At 47.1% G+C, this 18,565-nt stretch overlaps 1 protein-coding gene across 2 annotated transcripts; it reads left to right on the forward strand.

Annotated features, from left to right (window-relative positions):
• The first annotated feature begins 572 nt into the window (after positions 1–572).
• KATNB1 (katanin regulatory subunit B1) lies at positions 573–18,191 on the forward strand. Of its 2 annotated transcripts, none has more exons than XM_071567413.1 (19): positions 573–978; positions 4,203–4,333; positions 6,062–6,179; positions 7,925–8,025; positions 8,513–8,554; positions 9,222–9,305; positions 10,022–10,137; positions 10,633–10,704; positions 10,953–11,103; positions 11,526–11,713; positions 11,856–11,989; positions 12,817–12,864; positions 13,036–13,112; positions 13,769–13,888; positions 14,620–14,769; positions 15,104–15,180; positions 15,574–15,648; positions 16,327–16,443; positions 17,024–18,191. In XM_071567413.1, the coding sequence occupies exons 1-19, from the start codon at positions 939–941 to the stop codon at positions 17,154–17,156; spliced, it is 1,974 nt and encodes a 657-aa protein (XP_071423514.1). In that variant the 5' UTR covers positions 573–938; the 3' UTR covers positions 17,157–18,191. The 2 variants fall into 2 exon arrangements, with proteins under 2 accessions (XP_071423514.1, XP_071423515.1); XM_071567414.1 differs by having other exon boundaries at positions 11,859–11,989.
• The last annotated feature ends 374 nt before the right edge of the window (positions 18,192–18,565 follow it).

An 18,565-nucleotide genomic window follows, 5' to 3' on the forward strand; every position in this document is an offset into this window, starting at 1 on the left:
TTCTCCTCGACGGGACGCATCGCTCCTGAGCTTGGAGGGGGTGATCCCTGAGAATTCATCCAACATTCCTGGGCCACTATCAAGCAGTAGCGCCAAACTAATTTGATTTTCTCAGTTGATGGAGTTAATTGTCTTCAGAGGTGGCGAGAAACGCACAAGCGGTACGGCCGCACCTCAGCCAGGCGGCGAGAGGCGCAGAAGCCTCACATGAGCCCCGCACCCCGCCGGGGCTGTGCCCGTGGCACCGGGAACCAACTCCTGGGACACATTGACCGCAGCCCGCCTCTACGCGGGCGCAGGAAGGATCTCGGCTGCCCCCACAGAGGCTCCGAGGCCGCTGCAATCTCCGAACCGGCCGAGGAGCGGCCGAGGAAGGCCCGCGGCACCTCCCGGGCCCTGCCAGGCCCCCGCCTCTCGGGGCGGCTCCGCAAAATGGCGGCCCCCATCCAGCGCGCCGCCTCCTCATTGGTCGCGCCCGAAGGGCTCCGCCAAGAAGCCGCGTTGCGATTGGACGTCGCGGCACCGTCGCTGTGGCAACCGCCCCGCCCTCGCTTCCTATTGGCCGAGCGGCGCGCGCAACCCGGGCAACCGCCCGGCGCGGCGCGGCTTGTTGTGAGGGGCCGGTTGTGGGCGGGGGTCCCGGTCCCGGTCCCGGTCCCGCCGCGGCACCACCGGGCCCCGCCACCACCAGCGTCCAGGCCATCCCCCCCGGCGGCCCGAGGAGCGCTGCCGTCCCGTGATGTTCATCAGCAGTGAGGCCTCGCCCTCCGCTGCGCCGCCGCTCGGGAGTGTCTCGCCGTGAGCGTGTGTGTGCCCGCAGCGCGGCCGGGGCAGCCCCGGTGCGCGGCCCGGCTGTAGGACGCGCTCGCAGAGTGGAGCCTCGGCGGGAGGAGGAAGGCGCTGCACCCCTGCCCGCCCGGGAGGCGCCGCGCTGAGCCATGGCCGTGGCCGTCACCACGAAGACGGCGTGGAAGCTGCGTGAGTGCGGGGCGGGCGGCGGGGTCGGCAGGAGACAGCTCGACCCTGCCCTCCGTGTGGGATACACGTTGCTGACTGTGATTTTTAACTCCTGGAAGTCCTGTATGAAAACGTAGCGGCCCGGGGAATAGCGCAGCCTTGTCACTGCTGTTCCGAAGGGTCACGGCCTGTTTCTCCCGGTCAGTGGTTGCAGCGCTGCCCCAAAGGCCTGGCCAACCCCACGGGGCTCTGATGTAGTGCAAGAACTGCGGATGCGGGGAGGGATGGGGCAACCCTGGGATGGGACACCTGCCACGGGGTAACCCTGGATGTACAGACAGTCAAGAGACATGACAAGAGACTGGAGAACAGCACCGCAGAAAGGGACGTGAGGGTCTTGATCGATGGCAAGTTGAGTATGAGTCAACAGTGTGCCCTGGTAGCCCAGAAGGTCCTGGGATGCACCTGACACAGCATCGCCAGCTGGTCAGGGGAGGGGATTGTCCCGCTCTGCTCTGTGCTGGTGCTACAGCCTTACCTCGAGTCCTGGGGACAGATTTGGGCACCACAATATAAGAAGGATATAAAGCTTTTAGAGAGCATCCAAAGATGGTGAAGGGTCTAAAGGCGAAGCCATATGAGAAGCAGCTGAGGGCACTTGGCATGTTAAGCCTGGAGGAGAGGGGACTGAGGGCAGAGCTCATCCTGGGCTGCAGCTTCTCTGGAGGGGCAGCTCCGTTCTCTGCTCTCTGTGACCAGTGACAGGACTGAGGGAACAACAGCTGGAGCTGTGACAGGGGAGGTTTAGGTTGGATATTAGGAAAAGATTCCTCATTCCGAGAGTGATCACACACTGGAACAGGGTCCCCAGGGCAGTTGTCATGGCACCAAGCCTGACAGAAGTCGAGGAGCATTTTGACAACACTCAGGCAGATGGTGGGATTGTTGGGGCTGTCCTGTGCAGGGCCAGGAGTTGGAATCAATGATCCTTGTAAGTCTCTTCAAACTTAGGGTATTCTATAATTCAATGAAAACCACCTTTCAGAGTCCAGGATGTGGTGGGGAATCCCCTCACTGTGAGAGAGGAAGCTCCAAATTTAGCCTGTTTGATGTTGTCCTTCATTGCTGCTCACTTGTTACAGAAGGTTCTCTGAGCTCTTCGCTGCAGGAGGAAGGATGTTTATCTTTGCAGGGCCTGTGTGTCTTCCTTGAAATTGCTTTGCCAGAGACAGTAAGAATTTGCTGATTTTACATCCATTATTCTTCCTCTGAAGGAGCAGTAGACAGTTGCTGACTATCAATTTCTGTCTGCACAGCTGGTCAGTGATGAGTTATTTCATAGGGGCTTCCAAGGAACCCGTGGAACCAATGGAACATGGCCATTTGCTTTAGACTTTTGATGTGGGATCTAGAAACTGACCAGCAGAAATTCAGTATCCTTGAGTGGTAACACATGAAGGGATCTGAGGTAACTGACTTGGCAGTTTTGTTACTTTTTCAGCAGAAAGCCAGATCGCTGTTATTGTCCCAGTCCTGAAACTCCAGTTACAGGAATAGCTGGACATTGATCCATCTCCATTCACTGTGAATGAAGTTCTTGGTCTTCATTTTTGCTCTGCTCTGTCTTAGCATCCTCTTTAAAGCAAAAAGCATTCTGAGTGTTAGGAATGTTCCAGCAATGCTAATTAGGTGTTCAGTGTTACTGGGCTGGTTGGTGATAGCTGGTGGCAAAAAAAGTTTGTGGGTTTAAGGAGGTTTGGGGAGGGAAGGGGTGTGAACCTCTCTGGCCAAGGCAAACACCTCATTAACACCTGGCTTTTATGAACAGAGGGTTGGATGCTTCCACAGTGACTTACAAACTTACAATAATAATATTAAGAATGAAATAAAGAGGAGGGAAGAAGTGGAGCTGCTGACACACTCATTTCAGCAGCAATGCTCTGCGGCTGTCCTTTCAATTTTAACTAGTGAGTTGTCTATTAATGCTAATTGTACTGTTTTTCCCTTCTAGTCCATGTTTTAAACAAGTTTTGTTTTACTATTGTCATGTGGAAGTTTGGTCTTTCAACACAATACAAGCATATTTTCAGATTTGCCTTTCACATATAATTTATGGTCTGGTTACCTTTGTAATTTGAAAGATGTTTATCCAGCCCAAGTGAAAGTTACGCAGTTTTGCTTTCAAAAAAGCACTCTGAGATCAAAGTACCTGTAATTATTATTGCAGCCATCTAATATCCTTTTGGATTAGTGTTGTATGTAAAATGGTCAAATTGCTCCTCCCAGCCAAACAATCTGAATGAAAGCTGAATTGATGCAACTGAGCATATTTACAGACAAGTTTCATAACTATTAGGTGTGCAAATCCTGTGAACTTTGAAAAGAGAACTGTAAGAGGAAGATACTGGTAAATGCATCTGCCAAAAGCCCCTGCCAAAAATTGGAGTGGGCTTAAAAATCCACTGTGAAAATGAGATGTATAAGCTTGTTCAGCTTCTCTTTTGCCCCAAATCAGTATATTTATGATGAAGTTTCCATAGAGTTCTGTTGTTGCATTGTCAGAGCTTCTTCTCAGCCCCCAGTTTTTTAATAGTCTTATAGCATCAATGAGATTGCTCTTTTCTGCTCTTTTGGCTAGACAGTCACCCTTCTTCGTCACAGCTTCATGCTCTGCAGGGCTCAGTTTTGCCTGTGTTACTTAATGGGAATGTAGCAAAGCCTCTGCCAAAGCTCAGGGAAGGGATCTCCACCTCTCTCCACTGCTGAGTCTGACTTTTTTCTGGGTAGGGTAACAAAATGTACTGCTGCTCATCTGCCAGTTCCTCTCAGGTTGGACTGTCTGCTGCTGCTTTCTAGAACGGGATTAGAGGGCCTTTCACTGGGTGGCTCTGGCTGCAGTGCTTTATTGCAGGTAAAGCACCTTCTGTGATCAAGTTTCTTCACTTGAGCAAATCTTTAAAAGCTCTGGAGCTGCTGCAAGTGAGAGATGTTTTTTGTAAGCCATGTGAGCACTGGAATTGTGAAGCTTTGGTTAGCAAATGTCTTAAGTGCAGCTGGCAGAACAGTAAGAGAATGTTTCAAGCAAGATAATAGTGTGACTTCTTATCTGAACAGTGGCCTGCTGCAGCTTGTCCATAGAAAACTGTAAAGTTTCTGGAGGAAGAATATTTTTTTAGTGCCTTCGGAGGAATGGGATGACAATTGTTTTACTAGTCTGTAATAACTCTTTGCTTTGTTTTGTGCAGAAGAGATTGTGGCTCACAGCAGCAATGTGTCCTCAGTAGTCCTGGGAAAAGGGTCAGGACGGATGCTGGCCACTGGAGGAGATGACTGTCGGGTCAATATATGGTCAGTTAGCAAGCCCAACTGCATCATGGTAAGAACAGGCCTGTTTTCAGGTTTTTGAGGTTTGGAGGGTGGGGAATGAGGGGCAAATATTGTTGGGCTGCAGATTCTGGGACTGGTGAATAGTTTACCAACACAAAGCTGGGTGACCAGATTCTAACTAAAGATAAGGACAGAATTGGGTGCCTGGTGAGGTTCCTGCTCCAGAGAGTCTGGGGTGGCTGTGTGCTTGAGTTGGGTCAGTGCTTGCTCAGATAATGAATACTGTGCTTTATATATTACTGGGCTACAGAGAATTAAAAGAAGAGTTTTGTACAAGATCAGCCAGTTTTATAGTGGCAGGCCACAGGGGCCAGTTTTATCCCATGGAGTTTGCAGTCATAGCAGGAGATATCCCCAGCAGGATGCATTCCCACCTGTCCCACGGTCTGTCAGCACAAAGGTTGTAACAATAGTTTGCTGTAGGCTGGGGAGGAGTAACGCTGGTGCAGCGTGTTAGTAAGAGTCGGGTTACCCAGGAGTGATCACTAAAGTGTGCCATAAATATATTTAACAGATGTGTGTCCTGCATTGCGCTTTTTTTTGAGTGGGTGTTGTGGAAAACCACCTTTAGCACATGTCCCTTGTCATTGGTTTAATTGACAGCACAATAATGTGGTATTGAAGGCATCAGTTGAGCCAGTGTGAACCTTACGAGGAAGAAATCGGTAAAGTAGGATCAAAAAGGCTAAAAGAAGAACATGTCTGCTTTCATTTTTCCATTCTTTATATCTCTGAAATTCATCTTTAGTGTTCATGTTGTTAAGATTCCTGATGTTTGCATGTTGAGAAAGAGGGAGAAGAGGAACTTTGCAAATAACATTGCAACTCAGGTTGTTTGAGCTCTGATTCTCACTAAGCATTGGCAATTGCCTGTAGAGTATGTAGAGAATTTCAATTGCATGTGGAATCCTAAAAAATCCCCAGTAGATCAGGCAGCTTCCAGCTGGCGTTTCCAGCCTCTGTATGTGTGTGGGAGGCACAGAGCTGGCGTAGCTATTTAAAAAGACATATTTGAAGATGGAGTAAAGCAGAGAATATTGCTTAACTGACAAGCAAAATGTATGTAATAGTGGTACTGATTTTCTTAAATTACTTTTAAGTATTCTTGTGTTTTATGTAAATACTGGCCTCTTCAAAATAGTGGTGTAACCTTTCAGGTGCTTAAGGATGAAAGGACCTGCGTTCATGTGAATTACTGCCTTGTGCCTCAAGTCAGTACTTTGGTATTGGGACCATGTTATCACTGTGACACTCATTGCTGGCAGCAACTAATGGCTCCTTCCTTGGGTGAAGGTTTTGAAGTAGTCTTGCTTTTGCCCTTGCTTTGATTTTGTAACCAGTTCATGACACTTACATGACCCATTTAGAGAAAACATGGTGCCATTGTGCTTGCACAGCATAGTTTTTATGATGTAAGAATGTGTCAACCTTGTCTGGATGTCCACACCTAATGTTTAACTACCTGTGTCTCTGTTGATGCATCTTTTCAAAACTAGTCAGAGTGCTCCAGAAAGTGGGATAACATGGAAGGCAAGTGTGCTGTGCCATGTGCAGTGATGGGCTCTAGGGTGCTGTCCTGCACTGGGGGCTGATGAGGAGAAAGGACTAAGGGTTCCCAGCTCATGGCTAGAGAGTTACCCCTCAAGTGTGAACAATGCCATGGTTCATACAGGGCTGTGTGAGTTGCTGTGACTGTGACTAATGGTTTTTTTTGCAGAGCTTGACAGGCCACACAACCCCCATCGAGAGCCTACAGGTCAATCCGAATGAGAAGCTCATTGTTGCTGGGTCCCGGTCAGGGTCCATTCGAGTTTGGGATCTGGAAGCTGCCAAAGGTACATGTCCACAAGTCTTTGCTTCTGTTAATGCACACTTTTTGGAGAATGCTTATGCTTAATATCTGTCCTGACCCAGAAGGTCCCTGACTAAAGAAGGAGCAGGAGCCTGGCATTGCTTTCGTCTTCATTTCCAGCCGTCTCAGAGGGCTTTTGTGCCCTTCTACTGAGGCTGCAGTGCTGTGGATTCGTGCTCAAGCAGAAATTTGGGAATGTATTGGGGGTACTGATCTGTGGAACTACTTTCTATGGTTTGACCTGAGTGTTGAAATCTATATTCCAGGTCAGTTTTCATGCATGTATAGATAACTTGTCATACAGAGTTTGTATTCAGAGTCTCAGCCTAAAATTGTCAACCTTAAAAGGATCCAAAACCAGACTGAAAGTTCTAAGTGAATTGGGTTCTGCATAAGTCCAGGATTCCCCTGCTCACTGACCTCTTATTCTTGTTCTTAGATCTAACTTTTCTTTTTTCCTCAAGCAATTTTTCTCCTCTCCTGTTCTTGCATGGCCATAATAGACAAAGACCTAATTTTTAATAAACTGTTAAAGCTATGAACTCATTGAGCTCTGATACTTTAAAGGCTGACTGTTGAGTCATGTTTTATTTATTGCATTTTCCTCAAATCCTGAAATGAATTTGCAAAGGTATCATAAATCACTTGAGTACATTCCAGCAGGAACACCGGAAAATGACTGAATATTTCTTATAGGTTGCTACTTATAGAAGGAATGTGTAAGGAAAATAGGCTTACACTGGCTGAGCTAAGACAGCAAACCACAGATAGCATCAATAATGAGAAGCACTTTCTGTAATTCAGAGTTAGAATCAGTTCAGTTACAGAATAGTTTGGCACTACCAGTGGAGAGTAGCTGATCTGGCTGAATTTATTAGGAGTCCTGTGAGCCACTGTGTCTGCAAATGACCACTCCAGCTCTGGCTCAAGAGCTAATTTCTGGGAGGGAAATCACCAGATTGTTCCAGATGACGGATGATGGAGAGGGATTGCCCTTGTTATTATCTGAGCAATTTTTCTTCCTCAAAGCTGAGTTCTGCATTCATCTCTCCTTGCAGAGATAGGGTGTACCAGTTCTACTGGTCCCACCTGGTTTCCAGAATTACAGGGGCTGTTACTTGATGACTTGCTGAAGCACTGATTGTTGCTTTGTCTCCTGCTTCCTAAGCGACCTTTCCTGGTCTTTTGTATGTGTCTTGCAAGGGGCAATTGAAGGAGTCCAGGGTGAATATTTGGCTCCATGAGATGGTGGCTGGATGGGAGTGCAGAGTCCCAGAAAGGGTCTGTTTAATAGCACTGCAAGGTGAAATCTGCAGGCAGTCAAATGCCTCTTTCACTCCCTGGCTAAAACTGTTCGTCCCCCAGCCCATTTTGCTCTCTGTGTAACAAGTGGAAAGATGCCACAGCAGCCTGCCAGCTGCCTCATTTTCAGAAGGGAGATGTTTGGAGATCTATCCATAGTTTTCATATGTACAGACAAGACTTTCATTAGAATTGCTGAATATGGGCCCCGTGTTGCTGTTTCTTTGCGTTGTAAGGGTAAAGTCAGAACCATTTTTGTAAAATCACATATATATAGGAATAAAAATATGTCTAATGTACGTTGTATTAGTGTGTGATTAATGGTGAGGATAGTGTGTCTACACTTCTGCATGATATCTGGGGGAAATGAACTATTAAATATTTGCTGCCTGTTCCTTCTCCCTACTCTACCTCTCCTTTTCCCAGTTCTTCGTACCTTACCGGGTCACAAAGCGAATATCTGCAGCCTTCATTTCCATCCTTTTGGAAGCTTTGTGGCATCTGGCTCTTTGGATACCAATATTAAGGTAAAACCCAGCTTCCATTAGAGATTTCCCTCTTTACCTGCAGTGTTTTGTGCTGAACTGTTGGTAGATGCTGCACATTGTCATTTCTGTGTGTGGGCAGGTGTGTTTGTGAGTGCTTGTGAAATCTGTGCGTGTGGTTTCACAGCAGTAGCTCATGAATGTGACTCCTCTGGTGTGGAATGTGGCTCTGAGTAAGGTGCCAGCCAAGACCTGGTGTGAGCAAGCACAGATGTCCTGGTTGCTCTGTGTTGTATCTGTTTCATCAAGCTGGTATTGACTGTCAGAACTGAGCTGCTGTAGTGTGAAATACCTTAGAGGAGTGATTCTTGCTCAGGGATTTAGTTCAGAAAACATCCCTGAGGCAGCAGCCCATTTGTTCTGCAGTGTCTGTTTGCTTGGTAACGGGGACAGCTGTTGCTCTGACAGGAGGACCCTTGGGCTCCCCACCTACTGCTTTAAACATATAATTTGCTTTTCTTCCCTGTAGCTCTGGGATGTAAGAAGAAAAGGCTGTATCTTCACATTCAAGGTAAAATGCTTCATTAGTTTTCAGGAGAAGAGGGGAGAAAGATTTCTGTTGAGCCCTTGTGAGCAGACCTTAAAGTGATTATGTACAATTAACTTCCTAGTTTTCCAGCATGAAAATAAGATCTGCATGTTTTTGAAGTGGCCTGGCAAACCTCAGCAGGCCTCTGCAAGCTGTACAGGAATATGAAATGGATGTTATGGGATATCAATGGATATCATGTGCCATAGTGTGGATGGCTTCAGTGGGGGATGGAGAGCATCCATAAGGGTTTCTTTATACTATGACTGATATGACCATGTGAGTCTCCACTGCACCAAAAGGGTTCTGTTCTCGGGGCCTTTTTTTCCCCAAAGATCTTGGTGTATATTGGTTTCAATTAGAAACCAGAGTCTCAGCCTCACAGCACTTCTTTCTGACCACATGTAAGTCTGTGTAATTTAAAATTGATTCTTGCTAATGAAGACAGATCTGCATTTACCATACTTAAACAGATGGCAGAAATGTCTAGATGAGAGATCACACTCATTTCTTATCGATGGGTGTAGTGTCTTGAGTATAGTGTTCTGCAGCCTGTGGACTCTGTCAAACACTTAATTGGTTTTGTTTTATTATATTGTATAGAACTGAAAGACAAAAGCCAGAATACTGCTTGTTTTTCTCCCTTCAGGGTCACACAGAAGCAATTCGATGTCTTCGCTTTAGCCCTGATGGGAAATGGGTTGCCTCTGCTGCTGATGATCACACTGTAAAGGTAATTTATTGTGACACAATCCTTATGTGCTCGTGGCATGTGGGAGTGCTGGGATCATCTTTTTACCAGGCATTACCAAGACTCACTCATAAATGCCTTTAGTTCATTAGGCAGTTGGCTGAGCCCTGTGGCTTTGCAAGGACCAGTCAGTAGGGATGTTGTTATCACACACATTGCATGTGATTATTAGTCTGAAAATTGTGGCCAGGGCTGAGCAGAGCAAGAGAAGTTCAGAAAAGTATCACCTGAAGCAGTGACTTTGGTTGTTTCACATGGGGTATGGAGAAATGGAGGTGGAGAACTGGTTTTATTTTCAGTTTCACATGAAGTAAACTGATCAGTCATTCACAACTGGATTTTTAAGTGGAGAAGGAATTGATAAGGAATTTAGAGCTTTTGTTTACTTTTGAGATACAGTTCGTGGGGTCAGGTGGAACTGTTGTGTTTTGTCTCAGTCTCTAAATATAAACCAGAAACTTTCAGGGGACAAATTATATGGAAAATTTAAAAGAGAATATCAAAACAACCCAAAAATGCAGTCTTAAATTGACTGTGATGGTGCCTTTCCCCTCATCATTGCTTTCTTTGACAGACTTGAGTTTGTTCTTGGAGGGGAGAAGAATTAGAAACTTGCCAGTACAAGGAAATCCCAAGTGTATTGGAAATCTCTAACATTAAATCTCCTCAATTGTCTCTCTGTTCTTTCCTCCTTTCAGCTGTGGGATCTGACTGCTGGGAAGTTAATGTTTGAGTTTACAGGACATACTGGCCCAGTAAATGTTGTTGAATTCCATCCCAATGAATACCTTTTGGCTTCTGGCAGCTCTGACAGGTATATAAGGGGAGGGAGAAGGAAGGAAAATGTATATGTCTGTTCTCTTTCCCGATGTCCTTCCTTACAGGAACATGGGAAATAAGAATGTCACATAACTCAAACATTTAGCCAGCAGGACACCATCTGTGCTGGGCAGAACATGGGGCTCCTGGCTTCTCATCCAAAGCTGATGGCACCTTCTGCCACACTAGAAATCGATGCGTAGTAGCCTCAAGCATCTCACTAATCCAGCTGACATCCTGTGTGAACAGCAGGCAGCCCTGCTCAGCTAACAGGGTGTTCGTTTTCTTAGTTCTAGGTCAGCTCTAATGCCTATCCATGTCTAGAGTCTCTAAGCATCTCTGTGTGGCTTCACTGATCTTAGTTACACACTCCTGTGTAGGGTCCCTGTACGTGAAAGTCATTCTAGCTGTTATTGTTTTGTTTAAATTCTGGATCCTGCAGTGATCTCTAGAGGGATGAGCAATGAATTTTGTTCTGTTGTGTGTACAGGACTGTTCGATTCTGGGACTTGGAGAAGTTTCAAGTTGTGAGCTGTATTGAAGAGGAGGCTACTCCTGTCAGGTACATTAAATTCCTACTCAAGTGTGCTAGTGGGGGTGAAGGGAGGATTTCCTCAGAGAGGAAACTTACTGGGGAGAAGTTTGGGCTGCTGGAGGTGTTGCACAGGCCCACTAGGTTGCCCAGGTGAATAACAGATTGGAAGGTTCATTGTTGCAAATGGAGTGGGAGGTGTTTAGTGCAGTCAGGGGCCCACAGGGACTGGAGCAAGGTGGGAACACTGTCTGATTCTCCACCCACCTTCCTCCCAGGTGTGTGCTCTTCAACCCAGATGGCTGCTGCTTGTACAGTGGCTTCCAGGATTCGCTGCGTGTGTACGGCTGGGAGCCAGAGCGCTGTTTTGATGTGGTCTTGGTGAACTGGGGAAAAGTAGCTGACTTATCTATCAGCAACAACCAGCTGGTAAGCCACTGCTCCTGGGGCTGAAGGAGACAGCTGGGAAATACAAGATAAAATCCTTCTGCCTCCTTGCAGGCCTTCTGACCTTTAAGCTTCTATCAGACTGTAAGTGACCAGAGCTTGCAGTGTGCCCAGCCCTTAGACAAAAATTGTGGGCTTTTGCTTTTCGGTAGCCTTGGCTCCACTTTGTCCCTCTGGCTTTTGGAGGAAAGAACTGAGGCTTGGTTATTTAGAAGCGATGCTTGGCAAAAGTTTTATCTTAGCCTTTCATAAATCATTGGCCACTTCAAGTTGCAAAAGCCGAAGCACTGAACTGAACAATCCTCAAGCGTGGTTGCTCAGGGTCACTTCATCCTGCCTGTTCTCAAAAAGGCTGGTGTGCACCCTGCTCTCTGATGAATTACCCTGATCTGTTGCCTCTGCAGATAGGAGTTTCCTTTGCACAAAGCACAGTCTCTTCCTTCGTTGTGGATCTCAGCAGAGTCCCAAAGTCAGACTCTATTCCCCATGGGCTGATCAGGGACGACCAGCCTCTTGTGCCACCTACCCCCACAGGGTCCTCCCTTCGCCGCATCTATGACAGACCCTCAACGAGCTGCAGCAAGCCACAGAGGTAAGGGAGTCTGCTGGTTTGTGGAACTTCGAGGTTTTAAGGAAATATACCAGAAGCTCAGTGCTTTCTGCCTGTCTCTCTGTCTCTGTTTCTCTCTCTCTCTAACAATATGGCTTCCCCTGACAGCATCTCTTTCCCGTAGCAGAGTAAAGCACAACTCGGAGAGTGAAAGGCACAGTCCTAGCAGTGAAGATGACCGGGATGAGAAGGAATCAAAGGCTGAGATCAAGAACCAGGAGGATTACAAAGAGATCTTCCAGCCCAAGAATGCTATCTGTCAGTACCAGGGTTTACTGTGCTTTTGGATGGTGCTTGGATTTGAGCTGAAGATGTTAAACTGCTTCAGTAAATGTGAATTTTGGCTTACTATAACAGATTTCATCTATAACTGGAGAGTTTAGAAAACTTTATTATTCTTTAACTTCATTATTCTTTAATATTCTCTTTGGACACTGAACCACAGAGCATGTTGGTGAATGGCTGGAAGGTGGCAACTTTACTGGGGTGCAGTGATGTCTGGTTAAAGCCTGGCTCCGATTCCAGAGCTCCTTTGTGAATGTCTGGCCTTCCTGTCCTGATTAGGGTGTTACGGGAATTTAGTGAACTTAAAATTTTGTTATGTATAAGGCCAGCAACATCCATTAAAGAAGGAAAAGCAAAAGGTTATGTTAAAGCACACACTGTTGTTTAGGAGGCATTGTGCAATGCCTGTATCTCATTTTTATGTAAATGAGAAAAATTAGATACCCTTTTTAAGGAATTCATAGCCATTGTTTTTATTTACTTATACAAGTCAATTAACAGGAGGTAAATTTTTTCTAATCCCATTTGTTGTGACGGTGTCTTGTCTTGTGCTTCACACCTCTACAGCAGCAATGAACCACAGGGTTCAGTTTTGTCCCTCCTATACATGCAGGCTGAAAGCCCTTGGCTAAACTCAGCAATAGTGTCAAGGTCCAAATGAGATAACTCTGCTTGTTGTATCACTGATTACCCTCATGTGCAGAGTTGTTGGAGATCTCTCAGCTCCAAGGTTGACTTATCACTGATCTTTAGCCTTGGATGCTCCTTCATTTGTTTATTTTTTTAATCTTACTCTGTAGGCCGAACTCCTCCTCGAAATGAGCCCTTTCCAGCCCCTCCAGAGGATGGTGAGTATGGTAATCACCCCTTGGTGGGAGTGGGGTTAATGGCCTTCAAAAGAGGGAGATCTGCATGTCTGCAGAAATGGCTCCACGTAGTCTATCTGTGCAGAACTTTGTCGCTCAACTCTCGAAAGGGAAAATAAGTTTCTGCTTTCCCACTTCTTTTCATCTTGGTAGAGCCTGGAACTGCAAAGGAAGCAGTGAAGCCCAGCCAAGCTGTGGATATCCAGACCTCGTTGCCAAAGCAAGAGCTTGTATGTACTGTGTGATCTTTTAATCGCTATTTGTGCTCCCTCTGTGAACGATGTGCAAGTGCTGGAGACTTTATGATTTCCACTCAAGCTGATTCCTTTACTGAAGGGCGGTGAAAGTGCAGCTCCAGGCTTTGTCCTGCCAAGTGTCTTCCGTGAGCAGTAGAATCAAGGCCAAGCCTCCAACAGTCGATGGGTCTATTGTTTTTGTTTGCGCTTGCAGCAGTGTTTCTCCTTGTATCTTAAAATTGGGGCACTCTGAAGAGAACCAAGTGCCAGGTTTCTGCAAGTGCTTGAACTGAGGCTGTGTTGTTGCCAAAACTGCAAGCAGCTGATAGGCCAGAAACCATTATACTGGCTTCTTTAGAATCTCTCTTAGCCTTCAAGCCGGCCACAGCCCATTGCCCCAATTTCAGATGCTCATAACAGTAACAGCACTTGGCCCTTCTGCTGTGGCATCTCTGTGTTCTTTACAATCCTTAATTACATATTGGTATGTACCTGAGAGATACTTTATTGCCTCTTAGACTATGCTAGCAAACTGGCAGCTGCTTCTGCCTGAGGACCCTGCTGTGAGAGGAAAATAGGTCAGAAATAAAGGTCATCAGACTAGGGCCAGACTGTTCCTGCTAGAGCTTTTATCTCTATTTCTTCTGCAGCCCGATCCAGGTCAGAGGCTACCGATAGCCTCCTCAACTTCTTCGACCAGAACAGAGCCATCAGTGATTCCTGCAGCCAGGAATGAGCCCATTGGCTTGAAGGCCTCTGACTTTTTACCGGTAAGTGTCTCTGGACAATGCTTTCCAGCCACTGTCTGTGTTGGGTCGCATCAGCAATAGGGTTCTCTGAGGTACCCCCATTGTTATCGGCAGCAGGGTGGTGTGAACACAGCAGCATTGAGCCCTGCTCACAAAGAACATGTTACCAAAGCAGAAAGCAAAAAATGAGACAGTCACTGAACAGCTCCACATACTAGACAGTGATTCATTTAGAAAAGTGGTGTCTGCCATTATCGCACATAATAATTTCATAGGAATCTCTGCCTATTGTATCTTGGAGGCGTCTTGGTCTCTCTTGGGAGGGGTATTGCCTTGTCCTAAAAAAGGAGAAAGACCAGAGCATCTTGATGATCCCAAACTCTAAATGGGAGCAAAGGAAGTAGTGGTTCCAGCATGACATGGGCAGGAATCAAATTGAGACTCTAATAAATTGTGTAAGATTTATGCTTTGTAATAAAATGCTGATTCCAGATAAATGTTTCACATGAAAAATAGGGTTTATGTGAAAGCATTTCTTCATCAAAGCATATTGGTTTTGAAAACTTACTTTAAATTCAACTTTTTTTGAGAGTTTTTCCAAAGCTTCAAACATATTTGTGATTGATGTAGTAGAAAAAGCAGAAAAGAAGTAGCTGAGATCAGAACAAATTGGGCATTTCCATTTCAAAGGCCAGAGAAAGCTCCCACTTTTCTGTGTCACCCTGCAGTGTTATTGGTGTCTATACTTCCAGGCTGTGAAAAACCAAAGCCAAACGGAACTTGTGGATGAGGAAGCAATGTCCCAGATCAGGAAAGGCCACGAGACCATGTGTGTGGTGCTCACCAGCCGCCACAAGAACCTGGACACCGTGCGGGCTGTATGGAGCACCAGTGACATCAAGGCAAGGATGTGGAGAGACCTGAGGCTCATGAGGGGAGCAGCTGAGTGGAGGGGAGCAGCTGAGCAGCTCTGGTTGCTTGTCTGAGGTTGATTCTGCCTCACAGAGTCTGACAGCTCTTGTCCCAAGGGTGCATCACAGAGTGCTGCTGTGTCCCATCTGTGGCTGAAGGGTCACAAAAAATTGTGGAGCAAATTTTGCCATTGAGAGAGCTCCCTTCCCTAGCCAGCTTCACATTGCCTCTACCTTGTTTTGGAAAAGCAGCACTTGATACTAAGTTGCATTAGCACTACCAGTTTGAGCTTTGCAATAGAAGACTCTTCTCCTTCTCTCTCAGAACTCTCTGGATTCTGCAGTGGCAATCAATGATCTGTCTGTTGTTGTGGACCTCTTGAATATTGTCAACCAAAAAGCGTGAGTCCTGAGTGAGGCCAGCCCCTGGGATACCAAGAGCCATCTGGCTGGGAGTCGGGAGTGCTGCCTTGTACCTGCCTTGTGTTCAGTGGGCTATGGAAGCATGAAATGCATGTGTTTGTAGTCACATTTTCAAGCCTGCAATGCCAGTAACTGCTGGAGTTGTTTGGCATCAAGGAAAATCAAAGTCTCAGGGTATCATAAAGTGATTCTGCAGAGAGTCAATGAAATACTTTAGAACCTGCCACTTTCTCTCACGAGGGGGAGTCAGTGAACTTGCTCAGTGAACCTGAGTGTTGGTGCCTGGACATTTTGATAGAAACTGTTATTTGTGTTGATGCAGCTTTGTAAAGCTTCAGTCTTCAGTCCCAGGATGTGTTTTTTTCTTTTCAGTTCTCTTTGGAAGCTGGATTTGTGTACTATAGTCCTACCACAGATAGAAAAACTACTCCAAAGTAAATATGAAAGGTAAGGCCCCAAGAACATGGTGCGCTTGGGGTACTCAGTGTAGATAGTGGTAAGGGAGCTCCACTGGGCATTTTGTGCTGAAAGAAAATCCTGAGAAATCACAAGAGATACAGTATAATGCTGATACAATGCCTAGGAAAGAGCGATGGAGTTGCCAGGTGTGTATGGGAAAAGATATGGAAAGTATGCATGGGCTGGAGGAGCAGGATAGTGGGATTCAGTGTAGTATGTTGAATTGAAGACAGTTCTGGCAGCCAGGAGAGGTCACATCAATGTAAAACAAATGGCCTTTGTGCACTGATGGGAGTGAAACTTCAGCTTGGGATAAGGGGAGTGGGGTCCTGTGACAGTCCTGGGACTCGTTGTTAGGGGCAAAAAAATCCAGACTATTTCTTAAGATGGAGTTTCTTCTCTTCCTTTTTGCTGGGAGAGAGGCTCCTGCCAGAGTCCCTTGGCAGGACATCTCTGCCCTTGAGCAAAGAGGTCCCACTTGGCAGGATATGTACCAGGACTTTTGGAACAGACTTGCTTTGTCAAAGCCTTGGAACCAAGATGTATTGGTACTTGGCTGTTGGTCATCTTCCCTGATTACAGGTGGTGGAGGGGGTGTTGTTTGAGGTCTGTGTTTGAGGAGGACAGGAATGAAATTTGAAGGGGACCCAATTCTCTGTTTTTCAGTTACGTGCAGACTGGCTGCACATCCCTGAAACTCATTCTCCAGAGATTCCTGCCACTCATCACAGACATCCTGGCTGCACCACCTTCTGTCGGAGTGGACATCAGCAGAGAGGAAAGGTGAGGCACATACTTCTGCTTGCTCCCTGTTGGAACCAGCCTTTCTCTTGGGTGAGCTTTGTCCTCACCATGGAGCCTCTGATACTAGACTTGGCATGCTTTCCCTTTGTTTGCAAAAACCAAACTCGCCTGCTCTGAGAAAAAGGCCAAGGATTGCTTTTTCCTCTGTCACTGTGCATTGAGTCACACCTAAACAAAGTGTTGGGAGTAAAACCACCCTGTGGCTTCAGCCTCTGCCTCACAAGACGCAAGTTGGCAGCCAGGTGCTGGATTTCCAGTTCATTCACAGGATAGCTCTGCTCTGAGAATTGGCCTTCAGAAAACAGCACCTCCTTCCTCCTTGGTCTGTACTGCCAAAGGCGAAAGGGGAGTGAAAGAGCCTTTATGTGGATGCCATTCCCCTGTCTCACCAGGACATGGGCTGAATGCCTGGTGTTTGTCTGCAGAGCTCTGCTCAGATTTCAGCTTCTTCCAGGCCATTTTCAGGGCTTTTCTCTCCTTCCTTTCTGGCACTGCAGGAACAGGCACATCTCTTGGGCAGCTGAGGATTTATGCTGTGTCTGCTGTTCTTTTTTTGCAGGCTTCACAAATGCAAGTTGTGCTACAAGCAGCTGAAAAACATCAGCAATGTTGTCAAGAACAAGTCTGGGCTCAGTGGCCGCCATGGTAGTGCCTTTCGGGAACTGCTTCTCCTCATGGCTGTCCTGGAGTAACAGCCACCACCTCCTTACACGCAAATACAGGTGGCCAAGCTTCCCTCTGTTCATGGTCTGGCTGGATTTCAGGTCTCTCCGTGTGTCCATCTTTTTCCTCTGCCCCGCTCCAGCACGGTAGGGAAGTGAAATCTGGCTGGCTGGTTGCCCACCCAGCCCCAGTGCCTTACGGGCTGGATGGAGGACCTGAGTGGAGAGATGTGTGTGCTGTGTGAGGAGCCCTGGCGGGTGGAGGGAAAGCCCTGTAGGGAAGCTGCTTCATTTCAGCTCTTCATCTCAGCATCAAGCTCTGGGCTGCTCTGTGTGCTGGCCTTTCCCTGGCAGGAGGGCTCCAAGCCCACTGTCACCCCTCCTTCCCGTGTGTGCTGTCGGTTCTTGTTGCTTGGCCCTGTGGGCCGGGGCCAGCTGGCCCTGCTCTGGCTGCGTGCAGCGTGCTGAGGACTGCAGAGACCGCCCCACAAATGCCTGCTGTGGGGTGGAGTGCCCTTTCCATACAGAAGGGACATCAACTGTCATGGATCGGCTCCTTTGGCTTCATCTGACATGGGCAAGGACACCGTGCCACCATTCCGGTGCAGTCTCAAGGACCTGAACCAAGAGGAGTGTGTCTCTTGGCTTCTCAGACATCCCTGCTGGCACCCAGGGATGCAGAAGATTAGTATCTTCAGACTGTGCTGGGATCTGAGGTCTACGTGGACCTGTAAAAATATGGGACTTAAGCAGGACTCATCATATGTGTTTGCCTTTGGGATTGAGGATTTGGGAGGTTGGAGGAACAGAGGGACATGGACTGATTAATGTCTTTCTGCATCCACTGGTCCACTCCTAGAGGTTCATTTTTTGGTTTTTGTCCCCCCAATAAATGTCTGTCAGAACCTTTCTGTCCCTCTTGCTTCTTTCCTCTGGGGAAAGAGGTTCCTGTTGGTGCTTCCCCTGCTCTTCCCAGCCTGTCTCCCATTTTATACACTGGAGCCTGTTCTCCAGGAATCTGTAACTTATAATGAATTTTATTAAAATATTTGTAATTTTTTTAAAGTTGTGTTAAATGCCTGAATCTCTTCAAGTCCTGTTCACCTTGGCACAGCTTCTGGCAGGGAGTACCGAGGAAAAGCAGGACTCTGTTCCCAGTGTGTCCCAGGGAAAAGCTGACTATTCTCGCCCTTCCTGCTGGGAGGCTGTGGTGAGCAATGGGAGAGCCAGCACTCGCTAGGGGGCTTGTGGAAATCCCGGGGGCAGTTTCACTCTGCTTGGTTTTTCCCAGCCCAAGGAGCAGTATCATCATTTGGGGCTCGTTGTGCTCCCTGGCCCCACACAGATCTTTCGTGCTGATCTCCAGCAGATCTCAGCAGAATGGCAGTGCTGTTACCTGCTGTCTCTGAGCTCCTGAGCCCAGAACAGGTGTTTGGAGG

This window comes from Pithys albifrons, chromosome 12 (genome assembly GCF_047495875.1).
Source record: "Pithys albifrons albifrons isolate INPA30051 chromosome 12, PitAlb_v1, whole genome shotgun sequence".
Taxonomy (NCBI): Eukaryota; Metazoa; Chordata; class Aves; order Passeriformes; family Thamnophilidae; genus Pithys; species Pithys albifrons.